At 35.2% G+C, this 27858-nt stretch overlaps 2 protein-coding genes across 2 annotated transcripts in view; one reads left to right on the forward strand and one right to left on the reverse strand.

Moving 5' to 3' along the window:
• LOC115212032 (structural maintenance of chromosomes protein 4) overlaps positions 1-1585 on the forward strand; it is a 45794-nt gene extending 44209 nt beyond the window's left edge. Inside the window, exon 27 of the mRNA XM_029780832.2 lies at positions 957-1585. Within this exon, the coding sequence (XP_029636692.1) occupies positions 957-1118 (162 nt within the window). The 3' untranslated portion in view covers positions 1119-1585. The remainder of the gene's footprint in view (positions 1-956) is intronic.
• A 2601-nt stretch (positions 1586-4186) lies between these two features.
• Positions 4187-27858, reverse strand: part of LOC115211773 (acyl-coenzyme A synthetase ACSM3, mitochondrial) — a 52498-nt gene continuing 28826 nt past the window's right edge. Inside the window, exons 5-16 of the mRNA XM_029780448.2 lie at positions 27775-27836; positions 23583-23637; positions 22531-22652; positions 21331-21493; positions 20204-20332; positions 19786-19860; positions 17317-17397; positions 14029-14130; positions 12313-12440; positions 10328-10427; positions 5915-6034; positions 4187-4848 (exon numbers count right to left, since the gene is read on the reverse strand). Coding sequence (XP_029636308.1) covers positions 4762-4848; positions 5915-6034; positions 10328-10427; positions 12313-12440; positions 14029-14130; positions 17317-17397; positions 19786-19860; positions 20204-20332; positions 21331-21493; positions 22531-22652; positions 23583-23637; positions 27775-27836 — 1224 coding nt within the window. The 3' untranslated portion in view covers positions 4187-4761. The remainder of the gene's footprint in view (positions 4849-5914; positions 6035-10327; positions 10428-12312; positions 12441-14028; positions 14131-17316; positions 17398-19785; positions 19861-20203; positions 20333-21330; positions 21494-22530; positions 22653-23582; positions 23638-27774; positions 27837-27858) is intronic.

Raw genomic sequence — 27858 nt, forward strand, 5'->3', positions numbered from 1 at the left:
ATATCTCCAAAGGTCTTGGTTGCTTGTTATTGCCTCTGTGAAGCCCAACATTCAAGGATCATGCTTCACCACCTCATCCCATGTCTTCCTGGATCTACTTTTTCCACAAGTTCCCTCCACCATTAGAGTGTGCGATACTTCCACATCCATATGCATCGCTTGACCATACCAGCGCAGTTGTCTCTCTTGCATACCATATCTGATGCTTCTTATGTCCGACTTTTCTCTCAGGATGCTTACACTCTGTCATGCAAGCACACTGACATTATACATCCAGCAGAGCATACTAGCTTTATTTCTTACAAGCCTATGCATGTCCTCAGCAGTCACAATCCATGTTTTACTGCCATGTAGCATGGCTGTTCATACACATGCATCATACAGTCTGCCTTTTACTCTGAGCGAGAGGCCCTTTGTCACCAGCAGAGGTAAGAGCTCTCTGAACTTTGCCCAGGCTATTCTTATTCTAGCAGCTATGTTCTCAGAGTATCCACATGTGCTATTGACTTGGTCACCTAGGTAATGGAAGCTATCAACTACTTCTAGTTTTTCCCCTTGGTATGTGATGGAATCTATTTTCTGTATATTTTTGGTGTTTATTGTACTTGTGTACCTTCTACACACAAAAACTATCTTCCCTGCTAACCTTCTTCTGATATTGCTGCATCTCTTATATGTCCATAGCTTACACCAGGTACATCTTATGGAGTTTCTACCTATGCCTTTTCTACAATTGTTTGTTTTTACTAGTCCATAACTTTTATTATAAACATTTAAAAAATTTATCATGATTACAGAATTATTCTTATATTCACTTTGTCACATACCTGTGGAATAGTATCATTTTTTTTTTTGGAAGTTGTGTCTATTTGCAATTTTTGTTTTAAATTAATGCAATTATAATAGTATTTCATATATAAGTAAATAGTATAAGTTTATAATAATTTTTATTGCAGGAACGGACAAAAAATGCCCAGTTTATCATAATCTCTCTTCGAAATAACATGTTTGAATTGGCAGATAGACTGGTGGGAATTTACAAGACTGACAATTGTACTAAATCATTGACAATTAATCCTCAGAAGTTGAGTAAAACACTGTTGGAATGTGATGCATAGAAACATTTTATATTATTCTTTTCTTACTCTCACTTTATCTTTTTGGATTGGATTTTATTTCTACTCTACACAAGTTACTCTTCACTTTGGTATGACTGTGATCAAATAATGTTTGAATGTGATTTAACTGTGACAATGCAAGTTGTTGCTAAGGAGTTAAGACATCGAAGAACTTTTGAGCTTAATGCCTTTCTCTTTTGAAGATCTATGTGTATATATATATATTTCACTATTCCATTCATTTATAGCTAAACATCCAAAAATCAATTTGAGATGATATAGAACTGAATTATATTACAACCGAAAAATAAATGTCTCTGTTAAAATACCATGTTATTATCTATTTTGAAATGCCAATATTTGCATTAAAAAACAGATAACATACCCAGAAGCAAAAATTCTTGCTGTTTTATGTTCTCTTAGTTATCAGTGGCTGTTATTGATATTAAAATGTTACTTTTGTTTTATTGGAATATGTTTTTCTATTATATGTGCATACATGCACTTATCACTATTATTGGTCTTGTCCTTTTTTCCTATCTTAGCATTATTCCATATTAATCTGTTTAGATACATTGTAATTCATTTGAGTCTAGCATTACTTCATATGTAATATCCAATGTTCTCACATCTCTCCTAATTAGTTTTTCTATTCCCTACAAGCCTTCCTTAGTCTGCATTTGCATAACTACTTTCTACCACCAATTTATGTGCGATTTGTATTGTATAAAGACCCCCCCCCCCTTGGTCACGACACAGACCATGGTATTGCACCTAGAAAGCTACCCTCCAAGATACAAGTCTGAGCAAGGTTGTTTATGGAAGACCAGCAGTCACCCATGCACACCAGCCTCCCCTCTCCGCGCCACTGATATTATCCAAGGAAAAGGCAAAGATCAACACAGCTTGGCACCAGTGACATTGCAACTCATTTCTACAGCTGAGTGAACTGGAGCAACATGGAATAAAGAACACAACAAACAGCCCGGTTCAGGAACCAAACTCATTACCTTATGATTACGAGCCTGATGCTCTAACCACTGAGCAATGCACCTTCACATATATCTCAATGGATATTGTCATCAGACACAGCCGTTGGTGCCTAGTTACTGTCTCACATATTTAACACTGCATCCAAAGTGTATATGCCTTTCTCTCTAGATTCTCTTCATTCTTTTCTAATATTCCAGCAGTAACATTTCTAAAACATAGCTTATGTTGCCTACCTTTTACCTGAAAGGAAATCTCATTTGTTCTGACCATATATTTCTTCAGTCTCTTTCTAATCACTATTCTATTTGTAACTCCATCCGAAAACATATTTTATTTTTCTCTTTTCTTGTTGCAGTTGTTCAAACGTTTCATCCATGCATGCATTATGCTGATATCAATTCTAATTTAGTTCATCAAATTAGTTCATTATTAAACATCCTCATGAAGACAGAGTTGTATTTTTTTAGGTAGTCATAGTTTTGAAAAGAAACTTAAATCCAAATACGAAATAAATATTGATAGAACATTCTATAATGGCTGTAAGCTTTGTGTTTGACTTTCTACCTCCACAAACATGATTTATTGAAAAGCCTAAATGATTTATCCATTTTAATCAGTGTACTTACTGTCATTATCATCATTGTTCTGAATAGCCATGTTGCTAATCAAAGTAATCAAATTTAAGGACAAGCCATTGAGGAAGCCTGTGTGTTTACTTGACTGGCTGGAAATAACAGCCAAATCTCCCTTGACTCACACCCTACTGTCTTGAAAAGCAAGACATCAGATTACGTATTCCTGTATAGTCCTAAAAGATAAGATGGTTCTAGTTGGAACACCCTTGATCAGGATTATTAAAATTAAAGAACAACATAAAAAACCCCCCAAAAAACCAACAACAAATGGCTATATGAATGAATCTTGAGATGTTCAGATTAACTGAAAGTAAATGACTTATAATAGTTTATGGGGAAACTAGTTATTGACTTACTTTGATTTTCTTATATATGATTTTGAGACAAGTTGATTTGATTTACACTGTTCAGCACTGAAACACTGTCATGATAATGACATTTAAATGAAAAGGGGTGGTAGTGTTTTAAGAGGATGAGACAAAGTTGAAGCAATGAGGACTGAAGTAATATCTTTCAGTGGGAGAAATTTTTTCTAAAATTAATTTCAAAATGCAGCTGGACAAAATATTTTTCTTAAATTAACATCTAATAAAACTTTAATATGGTAGTCATTTTAATAGTGTTTCATGTTGTATACATCCTTTGGAAATTTTGTAATTTTAAGTAGTGAAATTTAAGGACAGAAAGTATAAATGGTTCTGCTTGTAAGAAATATTATAAACCAGGGCACCGTAAAGTAACTGTTTAAGTTACTGAAAACAGAGTAGGGGTATTATTAGCCTCACAGCAAATTGAATATCTGATTGTTCTTTTGGGTCAATCAGATTATTTAATGGCATATTATTTTAGTGACTGTGAGAGAGAACTAATTAATTTTTTGGAGGTTTTCTATTTTTCAGTATTTTCAGCTTATGATTTTGGGCTAAAAATTGTATTATATTGCATCTGTATAGTTGTGGTGCAATTGGAAAACTGCTCTCAACACTGTCAGCTTGTTAAATGTCTACTATTGTATGTATTCCATTGACATCTATGATGTCTTATATATAAATCAAGTCTAGTATGTGACAATTGATTTCAGAAGGATGAAAGGCAAAGTTGATCTTGTGGGGATTTCTAGAGAGTTTATATAAAGGTCCAGACATGGCAGTGTGGTTGAGAAGTTTGCTTCTCAACTGCATGATTTGGTGTTCTGTCCCACTGTATAGTCCCTTGGGCAAGTATCTCCTATATCCCCATGCTGACCAAAGCCTTGTGAGTGGATTTGGTCAATGAAAACTGAAAGCAGCTCATCATGTGTATGTGTGTACATGCAAAATAAGTTTCCTTGAAAAAGTAGTAAGGGTTAGTGATAGGAAGGGCATCTGACTGTAAAACAATGCCTGAAGAATATATTTGTCTAACCCATTCTAGCATGGAAAAATGAGTATAAAAACAAAATGATTTTTCAAAAAATAGATTTAATCTGGTTTAATATCGTTTTATATATTTTCTATAATGAGAAATTAAAGGTGGTAACATTAATTTTGCAGCAGAAACTGCACAAAATTCTGAATAATGGAAGCAGATTTCACAGATTTCATTTGTTAGTTTGTTAAAGATGACATAGATTGATGAAAAACTTCTTGTACTATATTTGTGTGACAGTTAGTATAGATAAGCTTTATTTTGAATTGTAGGTTAGCATTTGGAAAAATCAATTCAAGTTCAGTCTTTAGTCATGCAGTCTAAATACTATTTTGATAGATTTAATCTTGGAAGTTGATGAAATAAGTGCTAAGATCTCAAGATTATATTAGATGTAAGGTAATGAATAAACAGTATTTTAAAAGTAGGTTGGCAGCTAACATGTTTGTGCATGAATCTTTGCAAAGCTGTCTTGTTAAATGTTTGATAGCATTAAGTGACTGAGAATTGCAAGGGTGTATAAATGTTTTAGTAAATGTTTGATATGGTTAAGAGACTGAGAATTGCAAAGACGTATAACAGTATTAGTATATTTCCAAGTATTTATTTCAGTCAATTTGCCATTCAGGTTTCCTCAGCTCAACACGCCGAATCTTTCCACTGATTGTCTTTGGTAGTTCAGTGACAAATTTTATCTACAAAAAAGAAAAAAAAAGTGGGGGTTGGTGGGTGTACCATGATGAATAACAAATTTATATTATGGAAATTATGAACCTGTTTAAGTTAGGTGAAATGTATAGAAACTATGAAGAACTATTTAGGTTAGATGAAGTTCATGGAAAATAAAATTATTAATGGAAAGGTGATTTATTCAAAACAATCTAATGTAAACTATCAGTACTTTTTGTGGTACACTATACTTGCATTTACACTATGCTTTAACTGTCTTGTGTTCTATGTCTGATGCGGAGGATAAGCATTTATTACTTGATCCAGCTCTACTCAGACTTTGTCATACACACCCACACAAGTGTATGTTTTATGTGCAAGAGCCCCATTTGTGCTTTTTAATTTCTGAGATACAGTAAATTTGATACTTATTTTGTCATCTTGTCTCTTTTTTGATTGATGGTTCCATTCCCAGGCACCTACACTTATGCATGTGCTTAATATTAATGACTACAGAAACCTTTTTTTAGGTAATGTCAGTTTTTAAATATCAAACTAGATTGCAGAAGATGGTCAGTGATTCATATTTTGTAGCTGTGATTTTTTTTTTTTTTTTTTAGCAAAGTTACTTAATTCTTAAATAGCCAGTCCACCATGTTTAAATAAGTACTGAAGGAAGGAATAACTTGTTGCTGTTTATAGTATCAGAGCTGTTAAATCAATACTTTATCAGTTTGCAGTGGAGAGATGGGCTGTAACTAAACTGGAAAATAATGACACATTAGATTATGAGATCCATTATATATAATACATGTGTTAGTGTGAATAAAATTAGAATAGATTGGTGTCTTATCTAGAGAGACAATTTATCTCGTCAAATTGTAGGTAGTCACTCTTAAGAGGTCCCTTGGCACTTAGGAAAGAAACATTTTGTTATAAGGAGAATGGAGAAAAAAATAAAAAGATGATCCTTTATAATCATTCAAACTTGAAGGTAACTGATTATTTACAAGATAATTGATTATTAAAAAAAAATAATTGTATAATGTTAATGTTAACTGATAAAAAAAAAAAGTTGTTTCCATCACTTACTCGGCGTGGATATTTGTAAGGAGCTGTAATGGACTTGACATGTTCCTGAAGCTCCTTTTTCAGTTCGTCAGTATTGCTATTCTGGTATTTTTGTGCGAGTATCACAAATGCCATCACAATCTTAGAATTAAAAATATGAAATGTTAAAAAGTGTCAATAATATATCTACATTATATTTTTGTTTCAAAGTTACTCTTTTACTTGTTTCAGTCATTTGACTGTGGCCATGCTGGAGCACCGCCTTTAGTCGAGCAAATTGACCCCATGACTTATTCTTTGCAAGCCTAGTACTTATTCTGTCAGTCTCTTATGCTGAACCACTAAGTTACAGGGACATAGACACACCAGCATCGGTTGTCAAGCGATGTTGGTGAGACAAACACAGACACACAAACATATATACACACACACACATACATACATATATGACGGGCTTCTTTCAGTTTCCGTCTAACAAATCCACTCACAAGGCTTTGATTGGCCTGAGGCTATAGTAGAAAACACTTGCGCAAGGTGCCACGCAGTGGGACAACCCGGAACCATGTGGTTTGTAAGCAAGCTATTTACCACACAGCCACTCCTACGCTTATAGTTGTTAAATATAATAAAATAGAATTAAAATGTTAATCATTAGAAACAAAATTTTCAGCAAAATGCATTACTGTATATTGAAACAAGAAACAAGGAAAGATTTACATTGAAAATATCCAATAGCTATAAATGGTGGTGCTCCAGCATGGCCACAGCTTGTGAGCTGAAACTAGATAAAATGAAAGAATGAGGACAGAAACAGGTATGCTGCCGCAAAGGAGAAACATGGTTACCCTACCTGAGGGAAGTGCAAGAGAAGGGGGGAGAGAGTGGGGGGCATATTCACAAGGGACAGGCGTCAAAATATGGGATGGTCGAGTAAAGGCAGAGATATATAGACGGTGGCAAGTGCCAGGACATAACCCTTGAGTTTCAAGGGTCATAATATAAGTGGTAGGATATTGCCAAAGAAGCATGATTAGAGAGTGGGGAGGGGAAGTGAGTAGTGAAAACAGGTATATAGAGAGAGGAGGGGGCTACCAGATTGCAATGATACAGAGAAACAGGGCTGTAAGGACAGGATTGGGGAGTGAGAGGTAGGCATAGTGAATGAAGGAGGAAATGTGTGGAAGAGAAGAGATGTAGTTTGGTTTGTTGGGACAGTGTATGTGAAAAGTTTTCTTGTTATGGTTGGGCGGAACGCACAGGTTGGGTGCTAGTGGATAGCAATGGTACAGTGATACAGGGCCAAGAGGACAGGATTGGGGAGTGGGAGGTAAGCATAGTACATGAAGTGGAAATGTGAGGGAGAGATGTTTGGTTTGTAGTGGTAGGATGTGTGAGAAGTTTTGCTGTGTGTGGGTGGGACATAGAACTAGAACTCAGTTTTGTCAACGTGGGCAGGTCTTCTCAAGAACCTCATTTCACCAGACATCTTGATATGTTGCCATTTCCTCTGTGAGGGCCAACTTCCTGAGATTGGTCCTTACTACTTTATCCCATTTCTTCCTGGGTCTCCTTCTGCTGCTGGTACACAATCACTTAATGGCACTTCTTTATGCAGCTGTCCTCATTTATATGCATTACATGTTCAAACCAATGTAGTCTTCTCTCTTGCATGCTACATTTGATTCCCCAACTTTTCTCGCAATACATTTGCATTTTGTTGTGCATGCACACAGATGTTGCACATTTGACAGAGCATGCTGCCTTCATTTCTCTCCAGCTACGCATGTCTTCTGCATTCAGAGCCCATGTCTCACTACCTTGGAGTATGGCTGTTTGCACACAAGCATCATGCAGTCTACCTTTCACTCTGAGATAGAGTCCTTTTGTTGCCAAGAGAGGTAATAGTTCTTGAAAACTTCCTCCACCCTATTCTTATTCTAGAAACAATACTTTTAGAGCAACCTCCACCATTGCTAACTTGGTCACCTAAGTAACAGAAAGAATCTACAACCTCAAGAGAGCCTCCTGGATGTTTGAGAGAATCTAAGTCACGTGTGCTCTTAGTGCTTATTGTTCCTGCACATCTGCCGCATACAAAGACGACTTTATCTGTTAGCCTACCAGTGATTCCACTGCATCGCTTATGTGTCCATAGTTTACACTGGGTGCAGTGAATGGAATTTCTTCCAGCTCCTTTCCTACATATTGAGCAGGGCCATTTACCTGACAGAAAGAATTTTATCTTCTTTTTTACTAACAACAACTTTTGATTTTTGCTTGGTTAACTTAAAGCCCTTTGATTCCAGATTTTGTTTTCATACCTGGAATTTCTTTTATCAATAAATGCAAGATGGCCATAGATAAAATTGCTGATTTAAAACTATATTTGATGAGTGACCTCTATGCTTCTGGTCTCTACAAGCGAAACTTATTTCTGCTTTAACAATAACAAGATCAATAATTATTACATTGTTGCCTTCTTGTGATGGTAGATGTCATTCAATGATATCTACTGACTTACTGAGTACAGTTCATTCCTGTATGTGATGACACTCACTATAATTGCTTTCTTACACTGATACATGACCACCCTTTCATAGGGAGTGGAGGAGTCTCTAATTGATTCGCTTATTTTATCCATCTTGAGAAGAATAAAAGGCAAAGTCAATCAGAATGGGACTTTCACTTAATACAGCTAAATACTGCAAGGTATTTAGTCTGTTGCTGATTCTCCACTGATCTATTACATAACTTTATTTGCTTGGGTGTCCTATGGGACGACCTAGATGAGATGAGAGATTATTTGCTAGCATTACAGAGCACAAATGTTTCTTGAGTAAGAACTAGATTCTTTTATTCTTTTACTTGTTTCAATCATTTGTGGCCATGCTGGAGCATTGCCTTTAAAGGGTTTTCAGTCAAATAAATTGACCTCAGGATTTATTCTTTGTAAGCCTTAGTACTTGTTCTATCGGTCACTTTTGCTGAACTGCTGAGTTATGGGGACAAATACACCAGCATCGATGTCAAGCATTGGCAGGGGGACAAATAGAGACATGCACATGGACCTCTCAGAGGCAATGACATTTGAACGTTGGGCCTTATGGAGGCATTGACTTGTGACTGAGACCTTTGGTGATATGCCATGCTTGAGAAGACCTATCAAGCCAAGTGAAATCATAGTTGTGGCTGTTGTTGGTGTTATATAACTGGTACCTGTGCTAGTGGTATGTTAAAAATAGTTTTTGAGTGTGGGTCTCCGAGTCAATGTGGCCAATGCTGGTGTCACGTAACTAGCACTGGTGCCGCAGGCATGTGAAAAGCACCTTTTGAGCACTGGGCCTTATGGTGGCAATGACAAATGACTGAAACCATTGGCAATATGCTACAGTAAATATATCTGAAAGAATATTCATACCAAGAGAAAGATAAACACAACAAGTGATTCAATTAATCTCAACCACGAGAGGCAACGTCTTGGTATGGAACTCTTACACTCCGTGTACCTCATAAACGGTAAATCAATTATCTGTCTTGAGTTCTAGTTCTTCTAAGAACTACCTTAAGCCATCTGCTACTACCTGTTGCTATGCTGATACCAACAACATGAACTATGAACCAAATTCCATTGTTAATTCTATAGTCAGTACCTTTTATGCCTCACGAACACACAGACACAAAAAGATGCTAACACTTACGAACTCTTAAAATTTACACGATTGTAAAATATGTAAAATAAATAATGTATATGTCTCAAAAAGAAACCTTGTTGTCATTCCACTTGTGTTCTATTGCCGCTGTATGTATTATCTGGTCAGTAATAATTCATTAAGAGTGGGATCGCGTGCGATTGTATTCCCTATACGATACGACCGCATGTGCTCCTATTCTTATAAAAAGATGACCCATCAAGCCAAGTGAAATCAGTTGTGACAGATAATGGAGTCATGCAACTGACACCTGTGCTGGAGGCACATAAAAGCACCCATAACACTCTCAAAGTTTTGGTGTTAGGAAGGGTGTTCAACTGTAGAAACCAGGCCAAATCAGACTGAAGTCTGATACAATCCCTCAGCTTACCAGCCTTGGTCAAATTGTTCAACCATGCCAGCATGGACAATGGACACTAAATGATGATGACAACGACAGGCTTTTTTCAGTTTCCATCTACTAAATTCACTCACAAGGCTTTGGTTGGCCCTTGGGTATAGTAGAAGACACTTGCCCAAGGTGCCACATGGGACTGAACCTGGAGCTATGTGGTTGTGAAACAAGTTTCTTATCACATAGCAATGTGAATTTTCTGAGTAAGTATTGTGATAGCCACCTCATAGGAGTATGAAGGAAATGTATAAATTGATATATACATAAACCACTAAGATTGAACACAATAGAAGTCTTTTTTTATGAAAGGTAAAACATATGTTGACTTACTTCTCCTCTGACGGGGTCTGGACTGCGGACTACTGCTGATTCCAAAACTGCTGGGTGTTGTATAAGAGCACTTTCAACTTCAAATGGACCAATGCGATATCTGAAAAAGATGAGAGAAAAGATAGGTTTGAAAATTAATTCTAAGTTTCTTATCTTCATGTTCTACTATTGCACTTTGTTAGGAAAACATTTAAGCCACTCTGTTGAAATATACAATATATAACGACAGATTTAGTGAAATAACTTTGTTATTATTAAGTTGGTGTTTGGAATATAACAGGAAATTTTAACAGCAGGTTTTGAGATCATTTTAAAACAGAAAGATTGCATTATAAGAGTAGAACCAGTCTCAGGCAGGTTAATATCAAAGAATTAAAGCTGGCCTCTTAGGTAAGATGCTGGTCCATTGACTAAAGAGCTGACAATATCCTTATCCTAGACAAGGCACCTAATGTCTTTTCCAATGCTTTGGAAGCAAGCTAATGAAGCCTTTTTGAATCATACAGTAGTCTGCTGCTCACAGTGGTGAACTACTGCTTCCCTATAGTACCTAGTTATAGTTATGTGTACAGAACAAAGTATTTTTTACCTTTTATCTGTTTCAATCTTTTGACTGCAGCCATACTGGGGCACTGCCTTGAAGAAATTTTAGTTGAATGAATGAACCTCAGTGCTTTCCTGTTTTAATCCTGGTACTTATTTGATTGGTTTCATTTGCTGAACCACTAAGTCACGTCCCCGTAAACACAGCAACACCAGTTGTCAATTAATGGTGGGGGATAAATATATATATATATTCTTTTATTCTTTTACTTGTTTCAGTCATGCTGGAGCACCGCCTTTAATTGAGCAAATCGACCCCATGATTTATTCTGAGTAAACCTAGTGCTTATTTTATCAGTCTCTTTTGTTGAATCGCTAAGTTACGGGGACGTAAACACACCAGCATCAGTTGTTGAGTGATGTTATGGGGACAAACACAGACACACACACATATACAACGGGCTTCTTTCAGTTTCCATCTACTAAATCCACTCAAAAGGCTTTGGTCAGCATGAGGCTATAGTAGGAGACACTTGCCCAAGGTGCTACACAGTGGGACTGAACCTGGAACTATGTGGTTGGTAAGCAAGCTACTTACCAAACAGCCATATATATATATATATGTGATAGGCTTCTTTCAGTTTCCGTCTACCAAATCTACTCACAAGGTTTTGGTCACCTTGAGGCTATAGTGAAAGATATTTGCCCAAGGTGCCATGCAGTGGAACTGAACCTGGAACCATGTGGTTGGGAAGCAAGCTTCTTACCACAGCCATGCCTATATTTATAAAGTAATTTTCTCAGGCATAACTGTTTGATTAAGAAGCTTACTTTGCATGCATGATTTTTAGTCAAATGAATCAACCCCAGTACTTATTTTCAACCCTGGTACTTATTCTATCAGTCTCTTTTGCCAAACTGCTAAGTTATAGGGAATTAAACACACCAACACCAGTTGTCAAGTAGTGTTGGGGACACACATATATACATACATATATACAACAGGCGTCTTTCTGTTTCTTATTTCTTTATTGCCCACAAGGGGCTAAACATAGAGGGGACAAACAAAGACGAAATGATTAAGTTGATTACATTGACCCCAGTGTGTAACTGGTACTTAATTTATTGACTCCGAAAGATGAAAGGTAAAGTCGACCTCGGTGGAATTTGAACTCAGAACGTAATGGCAGACAAAATACCGCTAAGCATTTCGTCCGGCGCGCTAACATTTCTGCCAGCTTGCTGTCTTAGGCGTTTTTCAGTTTCTATCAACCAAATCTACGCAGAAGGCTTTGGTCAACCTGAGGCTATAGTAGAGGACACTTGCCCAAGGTGCCACACAGAGGGATTGAACATGGAACCATGTGGATGGGAAGCAAGCTTCATGCCACACCTTATAAAAAAAAAGCAGAAAAATATACTATAGGTAGTAAATCACTAACCCAGATGAAAGGATTATATCATCATTTCGGCCTATGAACCAAATATAGCCATCTTCATCCATTTTGCATTTATCACCTGTCAAATAATAATCACCCCTGAAAACAGATTCTGTTAATTTTGGTTCGCCCTGGAAATAGGAAATAATGGCAATTGAAGAAAAGACAAAATTGTGTAAATGATAATAATTACTATCGAAGAGTGACTCTCGGGAGATAATTGAATGTTAAAATGTGGGTGTGGTTAAATATAGGTTGGTTGCAAAATTTATAAATATATAATTTTTAAATGCATAAAAATCAAATGTTAATAAGCAGAACTTTATTAAGAGTTTAATTTTTATTAGGATTTTTATTCATCTTTTTTTTTACTTGTTTCAGTTATTAGAGTATGGCCATGCTGGAGTACCACCTTGAAGAATTTTTAGTTGAATGAATCGACCCAGTACTTAATTTTTCTGTTAAGCCTCTCAGTTTCTTTTGCTGAACAGCTAAGTTCCAGGGATGTAAACACACCAACATTAGTTGTCAAGCTATGGTAAGGGACAAAGGCACACACACTCACAATATGGGCTTCTTCCAGTTTCTGTCTACCAAATTCACTTACGAGGCTTTGATCAGCTTGAGGTTATAGTAGAAGGTATTTGCCCAAGGTGCCATGCAGTAGGACTGAACCCAGAACCATATAGTTAGGAAGCAAGCTTCTTACCACACAGCTATGCCTGCACCTATTTGTTAATATATTTTGATTGATTTACTACCTTTATAATTTCAGGTTTTATTTAAGTTATCATTTTAATTATGGTTTGTTGATATCTTTACTGTGCTCTTTTCATATTCTGGCAGCTCCCCTGCCTGATTTTTAAAAATTCATTGAAGCTAAATCATTTAACTTCAGATAACTCTATCTCATGTAATACATATTTATTCATATTGTTTTGAATTAATAATGGTTTATCTTATAGCTTTGAGATTTCAGTTATGGGATTGTATATTTTGAGAATTACACTGTAGGATAGGTATAGGCGTGAGAGACTGGATTTGGCTAGTTTGGACATAAAATGGGTAGAATATTTGGGTTTGATATGGCTGGTTTAAATGCTAAAGTGCTAAATTTCATTAAAGAAACACGCAGGAAAAATTAAACACATTGACAAGAGTGTGCACAGGCAAATTCATAGATAGTGTTATTGATAATATGATGAGAAAAATATGGTTCCAGGTTCAGTCCTACAGTGTGGCACCTTGAACAAGTGTCTTCCACTATGCCCTCAGGCTGACTGAAGCATTGTGAGTGGATTTGGTAGATAGAAACTGAACGAAGCCCATCATATATATATGTGTGTGTGTGTGTGTGTCTTTGTGTTAGTCTCTCACCCACTGCTTGACAACCGGTGTTGGTGTGTTTACATACCCAGTACTTAGCATTTTTAACAAAAGAGACCAATAAGTACCAGGCTTTAAAAAAAAAAACAAAGTACTGGAATTAATTCATTTGACTAAAATTCCTCAAAATTTGACTAAAATCCCAGCATGGCTGCAGTCTAATAATCAAAACAAGAAAAAGATAAAAGAAAAGATTATCTTTCCTATTAATGCAAAACAGATTTTTAGACAGTGATCTTATGCAGCAGTAAAAGAAATTAAAAGTAATATTTAGTGGGAGAAAGTATGGAAGCAAAATAGTTACATATATTTCTATAATTTTATTATACTTACAACATATCTACTAAATAGTCCAACTGGTCTATCTGGTTTGCAACAAATAGCTAAGTTACCGAGAGTGCCTGGTGGTTGTACTTCTCCTTCATCATTTACAATCTATTACAAATATGATAGAATTGTTTTAGAAAAAATGATAAAGATTGAAAGTTATTTGATTAATTTGAAAATGACAAATTTTATTACAAAATATGCAATGTATATTCTGTATTTACTTGTGAATTATATGCATTCATCTCCTATTTTGCATGGAAAATTTGCAGTAAAATATGTCCTTCCAAGCTATATAGTCCTCATAATCATAATCTTAATTCTTTGATGTCAACTGTACAATTTCAAAGGAAATATAAAAATAAAAAGTTCCATTGTTTTCCTGAGCTTCCTAGATCTTGTGATTCTTTCTGGGGTATATTAGTTTAGATATAAAATGATGGCTCCATCCATTGAAAGCTTTAAATGATGGATTAGGAAGCATGCATATATGATATGCTAATTTATCCTTTTTTAGAAAGCAACATGGAAAGTAACATAATACTATGGAAAGTTCTGTATTTTCCTGTTTATGCAACAAAAGTTGATGGGTTGCCATGGTTATGAGATCTAAATTGTTGCACCTTTTAATTAAGAATGTCTGGCTACAAAAGGCCATCTGTTGCTGTAGTGCATATTTACTTAGTTGGTTTGCTCTTGTGTGTGAGTAAGCTGTTGGCTGTTGGAAAAGACTGTGGTATTGACTGATGAATTGTTTAATATTAACTGGTGAGTGTACCAGCTAATATAGCATCATACTAATCATTGACTACTGTTATGAACTACTACTGTTATGATAAGGCATGAAAGTTTATATATATATATATATATATATATATATATATATATATATATATATATATATGAAAATAACTGGTCAGTTGTCCATAAGTCTGGAAAAGAATCACTCCCTTAAAAAGATATTTTTCATCAGGAATATTTTATGTAGTTGTTGGTTATGGTTCATAAGAAAATTACCATTGGTTTCATGTCTTTTATTGTATTTAGCAGTATAGGCAACTTATCAGATCTGATGGCTGGAGGCACATAACCCCTTTGCTAATGAAGGTAAGAATACAGTTTTGGTCAGCTTGGTGTTAAAAAAACCCTCCTGAAATGAAATTTTTTCAAAGCAAAAACTCCTTCTGAGGTTTACTACCTTTGAGCAGTTCCAGTTCTGTCTGAAAAGGGTCAGTTCATGTATTTTCTGTTTACTAGTCAGCAAGCAAGGAAGCCCACATTTCCAATATATATTTTCTGTCATGTTGATACTACGAAAAACTTCCACTTTTTAGATTTAAGAAGGCTATTGGATCAAGTAAATTTTAAGGATCCTTACCCTCTCAACCAAACAAAGTTTGCATTATCAGCTTCCATTGAGGTATAATCCAGGCTGTTCCAGGGGCTTCCATTTAATCCTGTATAGCTGTTCTCTCTTCTTTTAAATTCCATATATAATTGGCCAATGCTGTAACACTGTGCCTCTCTAGGACTTGTGGTTATTTAGTTGCAGCTTAAAAGGGCTCTCTGTTGCTCCAACATATTTCCATGTATGTATCCTTATGTTGTTGGTGCTGCTGCTACTGGACACAACCTTTGCCTCATAGTCTACATCAACCATCTACAGGGCACTCACTGTTAACCCAACATTAGCATCCTGTTTCAGCATGGGGTTTAAGGGCATTCACTAAAATCATTTTTTTTACACTGGGTACACAGCTGAATGAGACTCTTAAGTTGTCTATTAAATGAATGTTCATACCTCTGGGATTATGTCTAATGTTTATCTACTACTAATCTAAGGAAGCTCCTTCCCACACAGGTTTTAACACTGAATGAAAAATGGGGGGTAAATCAAAACACCTTACAGTGGCACTTTCGTTTGTGAGTGTTAGGTCCTGGCATATTGGAGATGCAATCCCCAAACCTGCTAGCTGTCAAAGCCTTGTTGTAATAGGAGCTAACAGCATCAAAAATGTCTTTATTTGTGGATAGGTTTGATAAACTTTTACTTACACCCTTCACCAGGCTTTTAAACACAATAAGTGAGTGGCATGCGGCTGTGTTAATATATGACAACCTTTCATTTGGATTTCAGTAGGGCCTATATGAGTAGGTATCCAAATCAAGTGTTCTTAAATTCAAAAAGTAAACTTTTAGTTGGTGCCCTCATGGCAGAAAATTTACGTTGGAAATGTTGGCTTCTCTGTTTGCTGCAGGAGTGGAAGTGTGGTAAGTAGCTTGCTTACCAACCACATAGTTCTGGGTTCAGTCCCACTGCGTGACACCTTGGGCAAGTGTCTTCTACTATAGCCTCGGGTTAACCAAAGCCTTGTGAGTGGATTTGGTAGATGGAAACTGAAAGAAACCCATCGTATATATATATGTATATGTTTGTGTGTCTGTGTTTGTCCTCCCAACATCGCCTGACAACCGATGCTGGTGTGTTTACTTCCCCATAACTTAGCAGTTCAGCAAAAGAGACCGATAGAATAAGTACTAGGCTTACAAAGAATAAGTCCTGGGGTCGATTTGCTTGTCTAAAAGCGGTGCTCCAGCATGGCCGCAGTCAAATGACTGAAACAAAAGAATAAACTAACCCTTTTTGGACACAATTGGGACGATTCAAAGTGTAACGACTAGGGTAAAGTAGCTGACTGCTTATTGTGATCATTCATCTTGTGGTTTTCTGTAGGTTTGCTCTCTTTTATAAACCATTCTTATATTTCTTATTTCAAAGAAATTTGAACAATAGATATAAGACACAAGTTAAAAAAGATTCCCAACAATTCAACTTCTCTGGTTGACTTTAAGACACCCCCACCCAATAGGGGCCTTAACTCCCACATTTTAGAGCTCAATGTGCTCCATTTTTCAGGAGCAAAAACCTTTGAATAAGTTTTATAAGATTTGGATTTTGGAATCTGGACATAAAGATGAGTAGTATGGGATAAATGTCTCATGATTAGAATTCATAAACACACACATACATGTAGGGTGCTGAACAGTACCTGGCTTGAAGGGTATTGTGAAAGGCCTGGTTGGAGGCCCAACCTTCCAAGTTCTTTTACAGGGCTTAGAAAAACTGAAGGATTGCTGCAATAAGTGTATGAATCTGAGAGGGAAATATACTGAATAAAATCATAATTAACTGATCCTCCTGTATTTTCTGTATTTTCAGCACCCCCCTCATATACATATATTGAGAGAGAGAGAGAGAGACTATGAATTAATCATAAGAATTAATCTAGTTACCTGTAAGTTTATTCCAGGGGAAGCCTTTCCCATTGACCTAATCTTCCTTTCAAGGAAAGGATAATTACCACAGAGTAATGTCTGAAAGAAGCAAATGTCTCTTTGTCATAATTACACAAGAAAAATAAGAAAATTAAAAGAATAAAGGTTCTACTGAAATATTGAAAATTCATAGAATTAAATTTCTCTTTTGTATAGCCTATAATACATATTTTGAAAGTAAACCTTTGAATTCCCATTATTTGTGTCAATTGATAGCCGACAATATTTACAGAATTCAAGATGTCCAAGCTTTAATGAGCTTCTCATACATGCCTTATGATGAATATGATAATTTGGTATGTTGTCATGAAATAGCAATTATTATTACTTGGAAGTAACACTTATGTTTAAACCATACATTCATCTGCTTTTTACCATTTATATTGTTTTAACCATTACATATTAATTTCAGTAGTCAGTATAGATAGAACTATGATACAGTTTAAAAAAAAAAAAAAAAAAAGAGGAATATTCAATATTTTCCTGAATGGTGTTAAGCTCAACAATTTGGTTTCAATTCTTGGTTGGAATTATTTCACTTCACATTACAAGGAGTAGCTGAAAGTTTCATTGGCTGGCCAAAATGCTCTCATGGAATATGACCAAATGAGGTTATTTTTCAATATAGTTCCCCTTGTGGTCCACCCATTTCTTTCATTGGTACTGCAGTGTTTGGATCCCATTGATGAAAAAGCTTTCATCTTGTTGGTCAAAAGAGTCATCAACAACTGATATGACATCATCATCACTGCAATACTGATTTCCAACCAAGTGTTTTTTCATGTTAGGGAACAGATGATAGATGGAGCCAAATCAAAAGAATAGGGAGGGTGATCAACCAGTTCAAATCCACAATCACACAGCAGCTTCTGAAGTCAAGGACTTGTATGCTGGGTCATTGTCCTCATGAGACAAGACCTCTTTTTCAATTTTTCTGGGTGGTTGATCTTGATAGCCTTTCATAACTATCTCAGCATGGCATAATACTCTCCATTCATGGTTTGCTCTTTTGAAGATAGTTAATAACCACAAATGCCTTTTGCATCCCCCAAAATTTTCCGAGAACAATGTCGGATTTTCCTGTGGTGTGATCAGCCAGATGTGCTTTTTATCAGGTGTCAGATGTGGTATGCACTGAGCAGAAAACTGTCCCACCAAGCTCATTGTGCAGAATATTCTCAACTCACACAGAAATTAATGCATGCAAGACTTCATAGCCAGCCTATGAGCTTTTCAAGCTTTTCAACCCACCCTTGTGTGTCCCAGTTTCATTTCAGAGCAATTATGCTTTTAAGAAAAACGTCATATATTTGTTATATGTGAAGGTACTTGGCTCTGTGGTTAGGTGTTGCACTCATGATCACAAAATCAAGGTTTTGATTCCCAGACTGGCAGTGCATCGTTCTTGAGCAAAATACTTCATTTCACATTGCTCCAGTCCACTCAGCTGTAAATAGGCAACTCAGCAATAGACAGGCAATCCATCAATTGGCCTCCCTACCTAGCCAGCTGAATGACATCATTTGAAAGCTCCAAGAATTCAAGGAAATGCATTGTGATCAGTGATATATAACTACATCCAATAGTCTGGTCAATACGAAGCTATTTGTCATACTGTCATGAAAATTCATATTCTTTCTCCTATAATCCTGAAACCATGTAGCTACATGAGATAGAATTAGATTGCTGGGGCTAGTAAATGAATCATGGCATGCTAAACAAAGAAAAAAAAGCTTGTTATAATACTGTCTGGAGATTAAAATTATATTACTTCTGACAGAGAGTGTCAGTTCAATGATTATATCCATTAAATTTCATAGATGAATGCTCAATTAATAGTCATTGTGTAAATGAAAACTGACTCTAAAATTTCACTTAGAGCTGTAAAGTATGACACAATCCCTTAACTACTTGCAATACAACTGACCATAAATAGCTGAAACAAAAGATTTTTTGTTCTACTGCAGCCATTGTGTTATCAGTGTTTCTTACACTACTAAAGAAACATATGTAAAATAAATCATAGACAAATTTTTCAAAACTTAACGACATTCTCACAATGATGTCCATTGTTAGTCCTGTCTTTTCAAACAGGTCACTTGCTGTTTGTTTTTATAAACACCTGTGTTACCCATAAATTTCAAGGACTATAAAAAGTGGAGGTTTTATTGCATGAGTAGAAAAGCATAGTTGATGAGTGTTTGCTTAATATGAGTAGTGACTAATAAGAACATTGGTATTGAGTTTAGTTTATATATTTTTTATAACTGCAACTGATGGTAACTGTGGTAGTATTAAGTGACTATCTATAGTAGAAATATCACCAGTATATATCACTCCTTTTCTTATGTCATAAGGTGCTTAAGAGAAGCTAACTTCACTGGTCATATTATGAGAATAAAAAAAAGGAGAAAAAAAAATTCATACTGTTTCAGTTTGTCCATAGACCTCATATAGTTCCAGACCTGTTCCCTTCTTCCATTGGCTAATCAGCTCCTCGTTCTGAAATTAAAGTAATATTAACAAAATATTCCAGGTAAAAAAAAAAATATATATATATATATTTTTTTATGAGAGTAGTATAAAATTAATACTTCTGTGTAGTGTTGTTATAAAACTCCTGCTGACAGTAAAATTATAATTAATATAGCTGTTTTAATTTTATCTAACTCATATTAACCTATCAGATATTTGAAAAAAATATTTACCAAAAGATAATTACTATAATTTATTTGAAACTTGACAAAAATTAAATGATTTCAATTTAATTCAGTACAAATAATTAGTATTGTTTTTTTACAAGTACAACCAAGGTTTTCCTGTGAGTACAATGAAAATTTCTTACCACTGGTTCACCACCAGAAACACAATGTCGCAAAGACTTGAACTTATATTTACTTAGATCTTCTTGAACAAACAAGCGTAGAGCAGTAGGTGGTGCACAAAAGACAGAAATATTGTATTTTTCCAGAATCTGAAAAATAAATCAAACTTGATATGAAAGTTGGTTTCACTTCACACTAAGTCAGTTTTATGGGCATTTAGGTAATAATCAAATTTCATCCTATGGCTCTTTATTATTATTTTCTAATTGTGTAGTCTGAATGAGATCAGATATTAATGTATCTGAACAGCTGTCAGTTAATGGCTATAAGAAAAACATAGGTATTTCCTATAACCAAAAAACAAAAATTCAAGAAAGTTGATGTTCTAGGAAGGAAGAATTAAGTGCATTGGTTCGTGCATAGTTTGGCATGGCAGTGGACACAATATAGGTGATGAGATGGCACAAGATCAAATAGTTAAAAAAAAACAGAGGCCATCACAGTAGTGGTAGAACTAAAATGAGGAGACAGTGGATCTATGCGAGAGTCTGTTGGTGAATATCTTCATGTTAGTCAGTCAGGTGGGCATTTTCTGGATGCAGTTCTCAAAGTGTATGTGTAGTAGGAGTACCATTCCAGATGTTTGAGTAGACTTCCATTGTGGAGGAATGCTGTCAGTAAAGCATCAGGTTTCAGTCTGATTTGGCATGGTTTCTATGGTTGGATGCCCTTCTTAATGCCAACCACTTTACAGTATGTGCTGGGTGCTTTTAACATGGCACCAATGCAAGCATTTATATGTGTGTGTGTGCGTGTGTGTATGTGCTTTTGCAAACTTTCTAATTACCAAATACCCCACAAGTATTAGTCAACTTAAGTTTATAGAAGATGCTTGCTAATGGTACCAATAGGGTTACTTAATATGGAACCATATAATTTAGAAATATGGGTAAATGCACAAAAATATTATAAATTAAGCCACAGCGGAATGATTTTCCCTCATATTAAATTATAATGATTGTCACACTTGACAAAATTGATATCAAACAATAAAATAGACATGATGAGCTCAGAAATAAAAATGAGGAGGTAATTGCAAAAACAAAGAAACCATAAACAAACAAAAACTCCACAAAAATAAACATACTTGTAGAAGTGAATTAGAATCAAATTTGTGGTTAGTTGTGTGATGAATGAAAACACATGCACCACCCAACCAAGGTGCAAAGAGGCTACTCCAAGCAGATTTTGCCCATCCTGTATCTGCTAAATTCCAAATTACATCAGTTGGAGTAGCAGTTAAAAGATATCTAAAAGAGAAAATGACAGACAAAACTTAAATTTCAATTGTGGGTAAGAGATACAAACTTTGCTTAAAACATTAATTTTCTCATAAGTTTATATGGAAAGTTAGTTAATTCTATAGAATGTATAAATATAAATCAAGAGGAGGATCATATCAGATAATTCCCATAATGTAGAAGGTAAAAATACAAGACAGGACTCTACAAGTAGAATATTATATGTATTTGTCTGATGGTAAAGTGATGCTTGTTGTTGAGTAATACTGGTGACCTCTGCTTTAGTAAATTTCTGGCATAGTACGTCAGTCAAAAGCCTAATGGTGATCATATCTCTATTGCTGTCCTGAATGATGAATGAAATGAGGCAAGTGCATTAGAGCAAGACATAAGCTCCTTGCAACGTAAAACTGGGATGCAATTTCAATCCTTGCTTTACTTTCGAAAACATTTGGGAAAACCATGGACATCAACATATTTCATTTTCCTTTCTCTAAAACTATATAGGTTTTGTACCAAGAGAAAAGAAACTAATATTTAACCCTTTAGCATTCACATTGTTCTGTCGAAATTAATGCTTATTCATTCACATTGTTTTGAATTAATCTTGCATTATTTTGTAGCTTTGAGATTTTGATGAGGTAACTGTTAGTTCTTAGAGTATTTTAGGACTGGTGTGAGAGGCCAGATCTGGCCAGTTTGATCATAAAACAGGAAGAATATTTTGGCCAGATACCTGGTCAAGAACCTGTTATAACACTGTGCAACAAAATATTAATTTTTTTTGTGTGTTTAGTCAGTAAGTGTTATTTCCTATTTGCTTGTATTTAGAAATCAAAGGAAATTACTACTATTCCCTGAAAACTAAAGGGTTAAGGCTTAAAATATGTAGTTTAGTGTTTGCTGAGGGAGATTTGACTGTTATATTATGCACATGAAATGACCACGTAGAAGATTTTTTCACTATCTCACTAGAAGCTAAAGTGTTCACATAACATGGTATTCTTTTTCTCTATTTTTACATCGGAAAAGTATAAACAGCTTACCGGGTGATAGACAAACTAGCAATTCCATAACTAGCGTGAGTGTGCTCAGTCATTTTAGGATGACTTGTAGTACCACTTGTGAAAAACCACATCATAGGATCAGATGCTCTTGTTTTAACACCCTACCAACAGAATTAGAATTATTTATACTAGCGGGATTTGTGAATATTTCACAAAATCAATGGTAAACCTATTGGGTTATTTCTGAAAACTTCATCCAAAAAACCTGAAAGCATAGCCTATCTTGTGTCTGTATGGAAAGATAGTCACTCATCTGCTACACATTGAAACATGAAAGAAATTGGAATACAATGATTATTTAATGCACTTTATATACTTTATGCATAAGTTTATAGACTAGAATAAATATTCACTTTTGTTTTTCCATTTTTCCCATAAACAAAAAGAAAATATTCCATAGATATGACACAACCTTTAATTAAATTGCATATATCTGCCACATAAATAAGCATGAGTATTTCACAGAATTGTACTTATGCACATGCATAAGTTCAATTAAAAAAATATACACATTTCATTATGCAATCACTGCTGCCACCACCTCTCTTTCTCTCCCCTTCTTTAACCTCACCATCAGAATATCACCCCTCTGCTAAAATTATATCTCTAACTCTCTCTATATCACTACCTTCAGCTAACTTTTTTAACCACGTAATAAATATCATGTTGCCCCTACCTCATGTCAAGGGCGCTTCCCTCTCCCTCTTTCTGTCTCACTCTTTGCCTTATCCTCTTTTTTCTCATTCCTTTTTCTTTCTCCTCTCTTTCCCTTTAACTAATCATGTGAAAGTGTTACAATTACATTCCCCCTACCTCATATCATGGAAACTTCTCTCTCCCTCTTTTCTTTCTCTCTCTTTTTCTCGAATCATGAGAAAGTAATACCGAGAAAGTAATACAAGCAGAATTATTATAAGATTGAATGAAAATTTATTAAAAATAATATAAGATGTTAAAAAACAAACACAAGGAAACAACAAAAACAAAAGGAAAATAAAACCAACTTTATGATTGTTATGAAAATGTTTTACCTCAGCAGAATCTGAAGCTGTATCCATTAATTCAGTGAAGTTAAGCCATGATGAGCTAAAATTACAATAACAATAAAATATGGTAATATGATGTTTTTAAATAGTAAAATAAGGAATACAAGTACATAAAGGTAAAGCACTGACCTTCTGGATACCGATGGTCAAGAACCTGTTATAACACTGTGCAACAAAATATTAATTTTTTTTGTGTGTTTAGTCAGTAAGTGTTATTTCCTATTTGCTTGTATTTAGAAATCAAAGGAAATGACTACTATCCCCTGAAAACTTTGCTTTTGCGACCTGGACATCAAGGTTTTGAAACTGACCATCACATTTCAGACCAACTCAGCACTGAGTTGCTGAAGCAGAAATATAGTTATAGCAAATATTCTGCTCAATACCACAGATTTGCTTGTCAGTTGCTTGATTTAAACCACTCGAGCATGTCTCTTAGTGGCCGACAATATGTGCATCTCTGATCATGTGAAGGAGTAGTGGAGGAGCATCATAGCCATGTGTCGAGGGGGATTCTTTGGGGTTTGAATAAATGTAACAAAAGCAAAGTTTGAAAGAAACATTAGCTATCTTTCATACTTTCTAGGGGTAAGAAAATAGGAAATAACAGTTGGTACCAAGAATAAAAATCATGTTACTCAGTGTAATTTGTACTAATTTATGAGCATGAACTTTAAACTCCCATGGACACTAGACTAGTTTACTAACTGACCCTATTTTTCAGTCCCTTGAACATTACAGTACTAATAAACTTGAGTCATCTATAGTATGTATAGGTACCTGTACATTTAATTATTTAATTCTTATTCTTTTACTTGATTCAGTCATTTGACTGTGGCCATGCTGGAGCACTACCTTAAAGGGTTTTAGTTGAAGAAATCGCCCCCAGAACTTATTTTTTGTAAGTCTAGTACTTATTCTATTGTTCACTTTTGCTGAACCGCTAAGTTACGGGGACAGAAACACACCAGCATTGGTTGTCAAGTGATGGTGGGGGGACAGAGACACACACACATAAATATATATATATATATGGCTGAGTAAAAAGCAAGCAACGTTTTGAAACATGAAATCCATCACAATATATTTCCACAATGCAGAAATTTTATTCATCAAAGTAAGTACCATTACAATCAACACATTTTTGCGAAAAAGTTACAAGTTTATTTATCCTGGTAGCATAAAAATCTGGAGTTCTGGAGCTGATGAACTCTTTGAATGCACTTTCTGCATTGGTTTGATTTTTGAACTCCTCTTGCAGGAAACCATCAAGGTGCTTGAAAAGGCGGTAGTTGGTAAAAGAAAGGTCTGGGGAATAAGCTGGGTGGGGAAGAACTTTGTAGCGAAGTTCCCATAACTTCTGAAATGCCATTAGCGAAACATGTGTTCAAGCAGTGTCATGAAGAATGATTGGCCCTCTTCTGTTGACCAGTCTGGGATGGAGGAATAGCAGTTTTTCATTCATTTTGGCAATTTTATGGTAATGTTTCTGCAGTAATGGTTTTTCTGGGTTTTAAGAAGTCATAGTGGCTGAATCCAGCAGTACACCACCAAACAGTCACTATAACCTTCTTTTTGAAGAGCTCCGATTTAGGGAAGGTTTTCGGAGCTTCATTTTGGTCTAACTACTGCGAAGAACATTTTTCATTATTTTACAGAATCCACTTTTCATCGCAAGTTACAATACAGTTGAGAAATGGATTGGTCTGGTTACGGAGAAGTGAAGAGCAAATTTCATATCTGTGCATTTTCTGATTTTCATTCAAATCCTGTGGTACTCATTTGTCAAGCTTTTTTGATTTTCTGATTGCATGCAAATGGTTGCAGGCAGTTTTCTGGCTAATTTGAAGTTCATTTGCCAGTTCTCAGGTGGTTTTACATGGAGCTTTCTCAATGATGGTCTTTAATTGACCATATTCGATGACAGATGGGCGTCCACTACACTCATGATCTTCAAGGCTCAGGTCTCATCTATGAAATCGTTTAAACCATTTTCGAGCTGACCACTCACTGGTCATTTCCTCACCAAATGTTTTGTTGATATCGCAAGCAGTTTCAGCTGCTTATTTCAATTTTTGAAGTCGAATATCAAAATTGTTAGAATATTGTTCTTTGACAATTCCATTTCAGATGATTGTAACAATGGTGAAAGAAATATTAATGTTAATTTTGTGATACATTTGTGCAATCGATGTCTGTATTATCAGACAATTGCAAAAAAATGTTTAAAAAAATTCCATAACTCTGCAAAAATCCAGTACAAATTCTTCATAGTTCAAAATGTTGCTTACTTTTTACTCAACCTGATATAACAAATTAAAAGGGTGGCTTATTAGCAATTAGAGCCTAAAGGCAAGATTAAGGCATTTGCGACCTCTCTCTCTCTCTCTCTCTATATATATATATATATATATATATAAATATATATATATGACAGGCTTCTTTCAGTTTCCATCTACCAAATACACTCACAAGGCTTTGGTTGAACTCGAGGCTAGTGTAGCAGACAGTTGCACAAGGTACCATGTGGTTGGGAAGTAAGCTTCTTACCATACTCTAAGTAAATTTGATATTTGTTCAATTTAAAGGCGACTACCTCTACTTTGAAAAAATTAGTAATCTGGAAAGGCTTTGAAACCAAAGGTTCTGGAAAATCAATGTTGTACATGATTTTATGCAATGTTGTTATTGTTTAACCCCAAGTCAGTCTTGACCATCCTAGACATAATATAGCCAAGATTAAATTTTCTAATATGCCCTTCCATTAGTGGAGTGTAAATTGAGGTTAAATTTGGCTGCCACTTCTAGCAGGTCAGGCAATCACACAGAAAATCTTTTGTTAACTTATTTTTGTACAATGTTATGGCAATGGTCATTTTTAAATCAAGTTTTCAGAAAATTTACAAAGAAAAGCGGAAACATTTAATCTTTTTTATTTCCTCTTTCTCAAATTGATTATACAGAATAATGGACCTGAATACTGTATATAATAAGCTGTTTATCATTATGAAGTGACATTTCTTCAAGCTCTTACCATCCTGGGTTCAAATTTCACTGAGGTCAACTTTGCCTTTTATCTTATTGGACTCGATAAAATAAGTACCTGTTGAGTACAGGGGTTGATGGAATTGACTAACGCCCTCTCAAAATTGCTGGCCTTGTGCCAAAATTTGAAATCATCATCATCATTATTATTATTAGGGTGGCAAGCTGGCAGAAACATTAGCACACCGGGAAAAACGCTTAGCAATATTTCGTCCATCTTTATATTCTGAGTTCAAATTCCGTTGAGGTCAACTTGACCTTCAATCCTTTCAGAGTCAATAAAATAAGTACCAGCTGAACACTGAGGTCAATCTAATCAACTAGCCTCCTCCAACCAAATTTCAAATCATGAGCCTATAGTAGAAAGGATTATTATTATTATTATTATTATTATTGTTATTATTATTATTATCATCATCATCATTATTATCTTCCTCATGCCAAAATTTGAAGCCATTATTATATTTCCTATGTGATGCTTTGCAACATTTTCCCTGGTGCTCCAGGATTCTGCCAGTTCACTGCCTTTATGATGATGATGATGATGATAATCCTTTCTACTGTAGGCACATAGGCACAAGGCCTGAATTGTGGGAGTGGGGACATGTTGATTACATCGACTCCAGTGTTTCACCGGTACTTAATTTATTGAAACCGAAAGGATGAAAGGCAAAGTCAACCTCAGCAGAATTTGAACTCAGAATGTAGCGCAGATGAAATGATAATAATAATAATAATCTTTTCTACTATAGGCACAAGGCCTGAAATTTGGTGTGTGTGTGGTGGTGGTGGGGGTAGTTGATTACATCGACTCGAGTACAGAACTGGTACTTATTTTATTGACCCCGAAAGGATGAAAGTAAAAGTTGACATTGACGGAATTTGAACTCACAACATAACAGCAGACAAAATAATAATAATAATAATAATAATAACAACCACTCATGTACTTTCATTGATCTGCTTCAATAGAATAATAAAGCAAATTATAAAGAAAAAGATATACTTAGGAGAAGAGATCTGTTAAATAAAATGTATCTGAAGAGGCTTACAATATTTATAGATATATTGATAGATATCATAAGCATACTGTTTTTATTATTTCGTAAAAGATTTTAATTTTAATATTTACCACTTGCTTGATTGTGAACCAACATATAACTTTTTCTTCAGATCAGGACAACTATCAGCACACTGAAGAAGAAAGCAGTCATTT

Source organism: Octopus sinensis, linkage group LG5 (assembly GCF_006345805.1).
Source record: "Octopus sinensis linkage group LG5, ASM634580v1, whole genome shotgun sequence".
Lineage (NCBI taxonomy): Eukaryota > Metazoa > Mollusca > Cephalopoda > Octopoda > Octopodidae > Octopus > Octopus sinensis.